Source organism: Priapulus caudatus, unplaced genomic scaffold (genome assembly GCF_000485595.1).
Source record: "Priapulus caudatus unplaced genomic scaffold, Priapulus_caudatus-5.0.1 Scaffold109, whole genome shotgun sequence".
NCBI classification, from domain to species: Eukaryota; Metazoa; Priapulida; class Priapulimorpha; order Priapulimorphida; family Priapulidae; genus Priapulus; species Priapulus caudatus.
In genome coordinates, this window is record NW_014577170.1 from 58,094 (window position 1) to 68,691 (window position 10,598).

Sequence of the window (10,598 nt, forward strand, 5' to 3'; positions counted from 1 at the left end):
GGCGGTAATATGATAAATCACTACGTTCTTGGATATTACTCCGCTGCACAAAGCGATGTAATATAATCGTTGGTTTGTAAAATTAGCATTTTTATGCTAATATGAAATGGATTCATACCTCGTCTCTGATCAAATAAATTGATTTTAATAAAGTATGGGATTTCTCGGTTGATCGCTTGGAACTAGTTTTCGTGTCAATATTTTCCAATTTTGATGTTGTTCGGTTGAATGAAGAAGGTAGCCATTTTGGAAGCAAACAAAGATTTTGTGTTACACATTCGCATTTAAATATCCTGGCTTGTGGCTGGTCTAGGAACGTTTGAGGAAGTACATAGTATGGTGAATATATTAAACCTAAACCTGAGATAGCGATGGCTGATAGGAGGAAGCTCCAAGGTAAGAAGCTACCCCCTATTTAAGTTCTGTTGAGCAGCAGGTGTCACAAAAAATGCCAACGTTTGCGAGTGGAAAGCACCAAAAACTTTCCTTTTCTGTTTTTTTTACAACATTGGTTAATAATAAGAGCACCGAATACTTCACCACGCTATTAGCAGACCGTAAAGTACATCAAACAGGCTGATTGTCTTCGCAGTATTGCTCTGTTTCATCGTGTTCAATATCAATTTGTTGTAAAGAACTACGGGGAAGTGAATGATCAGCTGATCTGTGCTAGTATCAGCTGTATAGAAATGATCGGTTATACAATCGAAATTTGAGTTAGGCTCATTACAGTTATACGAACCAGATTACCCATATCCACAGACATGAACAGTATACAACCTAACTCACACACGTACACTAAGATTTCCATTCTCCTATTATTGCTGTGCGCATTAACTTAATAACTGTATTCAACCGTTTTAAAAGTGCCTGGAGCCAATTAGATTTAATGACATTTGCGGAAGGTGTTATCCTCTTCAAAGATCAACAAAAATATGTGTTGTGATTATGTTGTACTACTACTACCATTTGCAAGTTGGTGCGGATCAAAACAACTGTGTATATCCCAGTTATAAAGAGTAGGGGCCTATTTCTATACTGTAAGTCTGTATATTATATCTTCAACGGAATTTTATTTTGAATTTAGGTGAAATTGATAGGTGCTTAAAGAAAGTTGCAGAAGGAGTAGAAACGTTTGAGGATATCTGGAAAAAGGTAATGCACATGTATAGTTGTTTAGCAATTGTAGAACACATTGACAATTATATGTGCAGTAAATAATGAAGCCAAAACATTATCAAGGAAGCCCAGATATAATCACCAATGTTGTTCCACATTCATAAAGAAGCACGTGGTACTGTTTAAAAGGATCTCCAAAATTTAAATTAAGAGTACATGTGTGGATTGTATATTTTAGTATTTGTGTACATTTTAGTAAATAGTGGGATGTAAGCGGCTGGTTCCCAAAATATATAAACTGTTACTATCCGCTAAAGTATTTAAACTGTTGCGCGTTGTTTTCGTAATGGAAGAAATGTTTTCATTTTTTGTATCGGTGACAGGAAGCCAAGTTCTACTCCCAAAGTATCGGCATGTTTTTTTCCCTATCAGCTGTTCAAAGAGAGTGCCGAACACATTCCTCTGTGTACAGTCAGCAGTCTCTCTCATCTTACGATGCTCTTGTTGTGCTTTACGCTATGTCTTGATACACAGGTCCATAGTGCTACGAATGCAAATCAGAAAGAGAAATATGAAGCTGATCTCAAGAAAGAAATCAAGAAGCTGCAGCGGCTGCGGGATCAAATCAAGAGCTGGTGCGCATCGAACGACATCAAGGATAAACGCATACTCACGGATGCACGAAAACTCATCGAAACTGTGAGTAGACGTGCGACATTATTCTACGAAAGATTTGCACTGTGCGAGCTGTTTGCCTTAAAGTTAAACCCGGCATCAAAATTGTGAAAGTAGAATTGTTATTAGGTCACACGCAATCCTTTTTGCTTTACAAGGTAATTGGTCCTGATGTAATGTTCGCGCCGGCATAGTCGTACGTTAACAGTTTATAAATTCTATTTTACAGCAAATGGAGCGATTTAAGGTTGTGGAACGAGAGATCAAGACGAAGTCATATTCGAAAGAAGGTCTTGGAGCAGTCAACAAGTTGGATCCTGCAACAAAAGAAAAGGAGGAGATCACGAACTGGGTCAACGTATGTATGCAAACGAAAGCATGCAATGTCGTAGTGGGAAGTCGATTTGCAATCCTTTTCCTATCCCCACGAAGTACGTTACCTCGAGACAGGTAATCTGTAATGAACCATAAAATTCAAGAAATTACTCTGGTTGCCTTGGTGTATACAGAACTCCTAATTGTCGACTATAGGTGCAGAACGGCCGCTGAGTAGAATCGTGACCGGTGTGATGTCGCGTGAAACGTTGGTATACTCACTATACGTTTTTAATCTGCGTTTCGTTTCAGAACGCGATATCTGAACTCAACATTCAGATTGACCAGTTTGAGAGCACAGTGGAAGCACTGTCCATCGGGAGCAAGAAAAAGAAAGCAGACAAAGATGTACGTCTCTGTTTAAAAATTAAATATTACTACTACTAATAGTAATAACAATAAAAAATATAATACTCATACTAACATGTGCGACGGCGTACAAAGTTGTGTCGCTCGTGCATTCTTCCGTCCTCGGCGCGAGACTCGTGGTGCTCGTGTCCGAGCTGTCACTTGTTTCACGTTGCCGTTCTATTTTGCACGCGTCGTCGTGCAGAAGCAGGAGCGCGGAGAGGAGCTGAGGCAGCTGCTGGAGAAGCACCGGTTTCACATACAGCAGTTAGAAACCATTCTTCGGATGCTCGATAATGACTCGATCAGTGTAGATCAGGTGAGTAACTCGGCAGCGAGCGACAGCTCATTTTACCTGATAATAATGAAAACAATAATGATAATGATAATAGTAATAATAATAATAATGAATAATATATCGTTAGGCACTGAATTGTTTGGTATTTTTACTTAAAGAAATTTCAGACAGGTGTACAGTGAAATGTTCTAGTATCTAACTGTATTGTGAATGGCCTAGTGCATAATGAAATTATAGTGATCCTATTAGAAGGTTGCGCCCAGTGATTATCTATTATAATAGGTTTAATCCCTCCTATGTTCTGACTCACTTTTTCTGACTCACTCTTTATTGTACTTAGGTGAGAAAAATTCAAGACGACATACAGTACTACATAGAATCATGTCAGGATCCTGATTTTGAAGAGAACGAGTTTATTTACGACGACTTGGATCTGGAAGAAATGAGTAAGGGTTGCTATGCACTATGCTATTTTATTATACCTGTATGGCCTTGTCTATATCAGAGATCGGTGACTCAAGTTTTCGACACAATTAATAGGATGGGGGGAGAATTGGGCAACATTTTACATATTTGCGTTGATTAATCGACATTGTTTACTTGCTTAATTGTTACTTATCAAGCATATTCACAAAAGTCCTAATGCGTATCGTTCTTCACAGAGATGTGCAGTTGAGTTAACAGCTTATATATATATATATATATATATATATATATATATATATATATATATAACCATATAGTAATACAGAATAAGAATAATATACTAATATAATGCGATATCTATACTATTGGTATTATCACTGTGTCGCATACTAATAACGAGAGTAACCACATAATATCAACATAATAAGAACGAGAAGAAGTACGACGATGACGTAACGTCGTGATGCGTGTAGCACACTGTTCGGCGAGTAATTACCACGCTGCTGCTGCGGCGGTGGCGGCGCGTTTCAGGGGTGAGCTTGATGCCGGAGCTGTCGGCGGACGACACGGTGACGAGCACGTTGTCCGGAACGCCGACGTCGACCAACTCACGATCCAGCTCACCATCGGACAGTCCAGCACTCGTCAACCATTCCAAGGTAAGCATCGGTGACCTCACTCCTACCTCACTCCGTCGGCTGTCAATAGAATCAATGAAATCATAGTTGATGAATCATAGTTAACGCGTAAACCGTTCCAATGTAAGCATCAGTAACCTCACTCCTACCTCACTCCATCGGCTGTCAATGTTCAGTTCAATGAATCATAGTTAACACGTAAACTGTTCTAATGTAAGCACCAGTAACCTCACTCCTACCTCACTTCGTCTGCTATCAATGTTCAGTTCAATAGACTCGTAGGTAACATGTAATGCATTCCAAGGTAAGCGCCAGTAACCTCACTGACCTCACTCCGTCAGTTTGCAGCTCAGTAAACCCATAGGTAACGCGTAATTCGTTCCAAGGTAAGTGGCAGTGACCTCACTCTGACCTCACTCTGTCAGTCTGCAGTTCAGTAAACCCATAGGTAACGCGTAAACCATTTCAAGATAAGTGACAGCTACCTCACTCCGACCTCACTCCGTCTTGTCAGTTTTCTGCATCTGTTAACCACATCACGTGTCGTCCGAGTTATTCATTCGTTGTTTTTTTCAGGATAAGAATGAACGAGAAGACGACAAGAGAAAACACAAGTCTTCGGAGAGTGAGGTGAGTCGTGACTAATGCTATCACCTCTCCGTCTTGCCGCTCGCAGAAAGTAATACGTTATAACGGCAGTGTAGTCATAGACGTTCCATCATCTGGCTCGTGCCCGTCACTGTATGTGGCAAAACAAATAAAATGCTCTACACTATGTGAATATGTAGGGTTTCCGTTTGCTATCTTGTGGAAGAGAGGTTCACGTGTGCCTGCCGACGGTGTATATGTGTACCTGCCAGCTTGCTTTTCCGTCCCATTTGTGGGCATCAATAAACTATTACAAGATCGAGTTGTATGTGAGATTATTTACCGATGTAATGTAACAGGCTGGTACTGATGTAGACTGTGCGCGGGTGCCCCTTCTGCTCTGGCTGCAAGCCCTTGTTATGTGGCAAAAAAAGTGATCCTCCTCTCTCTTGCAGCAGCCGCCGTCGTTCAAGCCCGTCATCGTCCGGCCGACGCCTCACTCTAGCTCGACGAACTCGTCGTCGTCGTCAGCGTTGACGAGCAACAATAAGAATATACCAACGACACCTACGAAGCCAAATAGGTGCGGTGCTCTCCCCTTGCTTCCAGCGCCACCCAGACCCTCGCTCGCCGTCGTCGGCCCGTTAATGCAGCTGTGCTCGGTTAATGCTCGCGCCACGTTACCGTCTCGGTAGCCGGAATAATGCTACACGTCATTTTCCACGTGGAAATCAAGAATGCATCTGGCAATAAGTGCAGAGTAGGATCTCTGCAACTGCATTGCTTTGGTTTCCTTATAATGTATATATATATATATATATACGTAATATATAGATGCACTGCTGGAGGGTGTCATCGTACGGTCGAGGGTGTGGCTGCGCTGCTCTCGCATTGGGCTTACGCTTTTTTTCTTGTTGCAGTAGCCAGGGTATTATGCTAAACCACGTGGCGGCTCCGGCGCCAACCGGCCAGCCGTACGCAGCAGCCGCGAGCGCGCACCACAATAGCACGCAGGGCGGCAGATCTGTAGCCAACTCCAACCTGCCGCGGCTGCAGCGGCAGACGTCGACCGACAGCCACGGTACGTCTCTCGTCGAACTCTCGAACGCAGCGGCATGCAGAGCAGGTTACCACGGAGGCAGGGGTGAAATGTACTTGTGTTACGACAAGTGTAGATGTAATGGAGAGTGGTGTCGTGGTAAAAGATGAACCGAGCTCGAGTTAACCGATCCCAGAGCTGCACGCAGGAGATGCAGGTCGGCGAAATTTCGATTTTCGCGAGATGAAAAAAACGGGGAAAAAGTGGGAGAGCCAGCCACAAAAGTGCTCTCCCTGACCAAGAGCTACCTGGTTACGCCGCATGGAATGGTTTAAGGATTTGAATGAGAACGTAGGTTTGCGAACTGACACGTGGCACTTGCGTTGCGTTTTTGCAGGGTCGGAAACGAAGCTGGCGAATTCGTTAGACCACAATGGGCCGAGCATCAGCGCGACCGTAACGACGACGACCGTGAGCCTTCTGCAGTCCTCGGGTAACTCGACAACAACAGCGCCCTCTATCACCAGCAGTGCAAACTCAAGCTCAACACTACTTACGTCGTCTTTGGGGCAGAGCGAAGTGCCGTTGCAAAATAAAAGCGACGTCATCATGAACGGACCAGCATCTTTAGAAAAGGTACAAGGTGGCAACGACTGCGGATGCAGGAGAGGATGAGGAGGGATGCAGAATGCGCTGAGGATAAGAAACGGGAAAAATGAAGAGGAGGAGAGAGAGAGTAAAAGAGAAAGAGTGATAAAGAGAGAGAGAGAGAGAGCATGGGGGAGAGATGGAGAGAGAGAGAGAAAGGGAGAGTGGAGAGAGCGCGATGTGCGTGGGGATAGCGATCTGAATTTCTCATTTCGTCAAATAACAGTTGGATATGCATGGTTGCAACGTCCACGCTTAGGCACTCATTCCCCGTTTGATAATTCCAGGTAGAACCACGTCGCCTATATTTGTTGCATGGCAACGAGCAGCAGCAACAACAACAACAACAGCAACAGCAGCAGCAACAACAGCAACAGCAGCAGGTGTTGATGCCGACCACGAGGAGCATTGGATCTCTTAAGTCTATGGTCGAGCAGGTAGTGCTCACCAACAATTCAGGGCTGCCGAGTCAGTCAGACCAGTCGCAGGCAGTGGGCACAAGCGAGGAGACGCGAGGTAAGCGTCTTCTGGCCGCACTAGGTAGGTGTGGGTTGGCTTAACCCTTACGTTTTTATTCGTTATTATTATTATTATTGGTCGCTTCGCTAACGATTAACGGTGTTCAGCTCTTAGTAGATGGTCTTGCTTCAGTGGTTATAATGTGATAACTTGGATTCTAGTCTCTATCTTTCCAATGCTGTATAATATTAGTGATAGTACTGATCATAATAATAATATTAATAATATTAATAATAGAGGTAATCTATCTGGTCTGTGGTGTATTATCGCGTCAAATATTGAACTTACATGAGATTTGATTTTTGCATCACACATTCTTTGTGATCATCTTTCTTTCAGCTCCGTTCGATAGCAATACACCGTCGGTGTCAACGTCAGTGCTCGCCTCCACCCTGTCAACGCAGCAGCAGCAGCAGCAGCAGCAGCAGTCGTACCCCTCCAGCGTAGTCGAGCCGCCGTCTACCACCACTGTACATATTCCGCCGTTGATAGGAGTTGCGCCACTGGGTCCCGTCCCGCTGAACAAGGAGCACGGCTACCAGCTGGCGATGCTAGAGTCCACCATGCACCATCTTCCGCATCCGTCTGACTCGGAGCGGTTGCGGTACGTCTGCCTCTGCTGCCACCGCCACGGTGGATCCGTCCTCCCTGCCGGTGCTGTGGTTTGTCCGGCGTTCTCGAGTTTTTTTCTCACGCGCGTTTTGGAACTTTGCTCGCGTGGATGTTTTGTTTCGTCGTCGTTCGTAGCGGAAGAATTTCGTCCAACTCGCGAATTTCGCCGGGCGTCATGCTACCCGCGCGCGCGCGAGTGCGTATATCTTCAGTAGGAGCCCTTCTGCGTATCCGTGTTGAGATTGTGGTGTGCACGTTTGCAGGCATTACCTCCCACGGACGCCCTGCCCGACTCCCGCGTGGTACCCACAGCTGCCTCCGCACGTCCTGGACGCTGTCGACTACTTCCAACGACTGTCAACGGAGACGCTCTTCTTCATCTTCTACTATCTTGAGGTGAATGCTAAACGCCTGGTGGAGTGTCTCGCTTGGCATAGCTGCGCAAAGTACAACGACTGCGACGCTAGATTCGTGGCGCTTCTGTCGTATGCGATGGATTTTGGTGAACCTTTTAGATTAAGCTTAATGATGTGGAATTTCTTTGTGGTGGTAGCCCACCACTTCTTCTGCATGAGATGAAAAGCCAAGCTAAGCTATGCGGTGCTCTTTCATTCGTTTTGCTGATGGTGACAGTCGATTTAATTCGTGGCTCAAAGTCGATGTCGAATGTGTTAATGTGCCTGGATAAAAAATTAACTGAAGTGTGTTCATTTGTTTTAGGGCACAAAGGCTCAATATTTGGCAGCAAAGGTATTGAAGAAGCAGTCGTGGAGGTTCCACACCAAGTACATGATGTGGTTCCAACGTCATGAAGAACCAAAAACTATTACGGACGAATACGAACAGGTGTGTTTACATTGTTGCATGTCACACTACAGGCTAGGTGTTATTCCCTTCAATTGACTTCCCGACTCCTTGACTCCTTTATGTATTTTTGGTTCTTGTTTCTCGCGTGAAGTAAGGATCCATGGGTTAATAGCAGACATGCGCTAATGTACTGATAATTGCTTTTTAGGGCACATACATTTATTTCGACTATGAAAAGTGGGGCCAACGCAAGAAAGACGGATTCACGTTTGAATATCGATATCTGGAAGATCGAGATTTGAACTAGACGTGAGGGATTTTTGACAATGTGTACAGTCGTACGAGAGCTGCCGACTGCCAGGGCTGCGGCGGACGTTGCACGCGCGCGCGAACGACGAATTCTGCCGCTGCCTCAACAAACGTGGAACATCGTGGTCGCTTCGTGAGAAATACAGTCCTAAGTGCTAGAGTTATCGTCATACTGTCAATAGTCGCTAATCGGAGTTCACGCCCAGGACCCGACACCTTTTTTTCGAGCGCTGCTGTTGGGCGGTCTGCTATTTGCTCGCGACCGTCGAAGCTAACATTGGTGAATTTACGGTGGCTCGCATCCACTTTTAGTCGTACGTACGTCGTGCACCAGGCACAGGCTTTACACTTTCGTTATCATTGTGTGTGCGTGCGAAAACGGTCTGTCTTACAAGCATTTTTAGCCACCCCCAAACCATTAAAACCGGCATCCTCTCTTGAACTCGAACTCGTCCGAAACCCACGTACGAGATTTACCCGCCGTAGTACGGACTATTAGAAACTATTGGAAAGAGGCAGACGTTTCTCTAATTCTTACATTTGCGTCAGCAGGCAGCATTTTTGGTGGGAGGGAGCGGGGGGGGGGGCGTTTCAGAGGCATCGTGGACGTACCGGACGGACGACGACGCGACTTGCTGGGTACGCACTCTTATACGGCCGACGTTTATCGGATCTTTTTTAAAAGTTGTGGCGACGGTCGGCCCGTCGTTCCGCGCCTTGCTCGCGCCCGTCTAGATTTCTCTCGTCGCGGCACCACTCTCGAATCTCGTACTGCTCGCGCGCGTGCCGCTTCTTCCCGTCCCGTTCGTTTGCCGGTCGGTCGCGCTACTCGCCCTGCACACACGTCTCGCCTCGCACCACCCACGACCAGAAGGGTAGGATGGTCGTCGTAGAGCTAGCCCTTCTTCAGTTACACGCACGTATGCAGCAATGTAATTTGCTTCCAAAATGAGCGCCGGCTTCATTTTCAAGCCCCGCGGAAGAGAAGTCGCGCGGCGGGAGAAGGTGCCCCCGCCTCCGTCCCTCCTTCCCTCCTTCCCTTCCTCGAGGCATCTTTAGTAGTGTTGTGAGATCATCATACACTTTTATTGCCGATTTTTTTTGTCAGAGTTGCGGAGAGCTACTTGTTAAATGCTTGCTTTATCCATTTAGTAAGGGGACCCATATCTGTGAGCCATTGGTATTTTTGTACAGCGGAACTGGCCTAGGTGTCGCCTCCTGTCAGGGGGAATGTGAGACGTCACATTGACGTCGCTGTGCAAGGACCCGACTTGTAAATATATCCGAGGGCACTGCACATGCGCAGTGATCTAAATTATGGCAAAATAAAGTGATTTTTTGTCTGTGTATAGAAACATGCGAGTTCCGATGGTTTTACTGTCGTGGGTTTTTTTCCGTCACGAGTCGGGGGCGCCGTTTTGCGCGTTTTACACTCGAGGTCTATATTATTACGGCCGAACGTACTTACACTTTACAAAGCGGTGTAGTAATATCACGCCGCAGAATGCACGCTCTTTAGACGTTGCTACCATTGTGGGAAACTCCCGATGCTTGACAGTGATCTCGTGTGGATGACGAACGGGAAATTAAAGGCTCACAATGCGCATCCAAACGCTAATTTCTCCAGTACTAGACTAGCAAATACTTCGTGTCATGCATAATCACACTACCTTATGACAAAATAAACTCTAGTTGCTCCCATTTCACTGCGCGTTTGCTTAAAACCCACAAGAGGTGAGAAAACTGGCATTCTGGCGCAAACGCCGACTGTTTGCCAAACAAAATAGCCTCGAAGTGGTGACGTGACGTCGCATGTTTTTATCTTTGCTGCGCCCGTACCGCTGTACCGCAGCACCGCTGTACCGCAGCACCGCTGCACGGTTGCTTGGGGATTGGGGAAACTGTCAACAACATCGGAGAATTTCAACAACATTGGAGGTATTTTCAAAATACCTTTTATAAGACAACGCGCAGTGAAATGGGAGGAACTAGTTTATTTTGTCATAAGGTAGTGTGATTATGCATGACACGAAGTATTTGCTAGTCTAGTACTGGAGAAATTAGCGTTTGGATGCGCATTGTGAGCCTTTAAATGTTAAAGCTTTCGGTCAGAATGTAGACTACCTACCGCTAAACGATTTCCCTGTAGTTCCCAGCAATTACACTGCATCCATTTTGCACGGAACATCAAATCGGT

At 45.6% G+C, this 10,598-nt stretch overlaps 1 protein-coding gene across 4 annotated transcripts; it reads left to right on the forward strand.

Annotated features, from left to right (window-relative positions):
* The first annotated feature begins 190 nt into the window (after positions 1–190).
* Positions 191–9,756, forward strand: LOC106805321 (CCR4-NOT transcription complex subunit 3-like). 4 transcript variants are annotated; one of them, XM_014806867.1, is made up of 17 exons: positions 191–396; positions 1,088–1,155; positions 1,654–1,818; positions 2,024–2,152; positions 2,422–2,517; positions 2,723–2,836; positions 3,156–3,261; positions 3,773–3,900; positions 4,456–4,509; positions 4,923–5,050; positions 5,388–5,548; positions 5,904–6,142; positions 6,442–6,694; positions 7,013–7,277; positions 7,549–7,681; positions 8,006–8,131; positions 8,301–9,756. In XM_014806867.1, exons 1-17 carry the CDS (start codon positions 372–374, stop codon positions 8,397–8,399), a joined length of 2,289 nt encoding a protein of 762 aa, XP_014662353.1. In that variant the 5' UTR covers positions 191–371; the 3' UTR covers positions 8,400–9,756. The 4 variants fall into 4 exon arrangements, with proteins under 4 accessions (XP_014662353.1, XP_014662356.1, XP_014662354.1 ...); XM_014806870.1 differs by having other exon boundaries at positions 6,442–6,670; XM_014806868.1 differs by having other exon boundaries at positions 5,391–5,548.
* The last annotated feature ends 842 nt before the right edge of the window (positions 9,757–10,598 follow it).

What these genes read in the sequence shown, in the direction of transcription:
- LOC106805321 (XM_014806867.1), top strand. Translation starts at nt 372, where the DNA reads ATGGCTGATAGGAGGAAGCTCCAAG. An exon ending in GACCAGCATCTTTAGAAAAG is followed by an intron (nt 6,143 to 6,441) that starts GTACAAGGTGGC and finishes TGATAATTCCAG; the next exon opens with GTAGAACCACGTCGCCTATA. An exon ending in TCATCTTCTACTATCTTGAG is followed by an intron (nt 7,682 to 8,005) that starts GTGAATGCTAAA and finishes CATTTGTTTTAG; the next exon opens with GGCACAAAGGCTCAATATTT.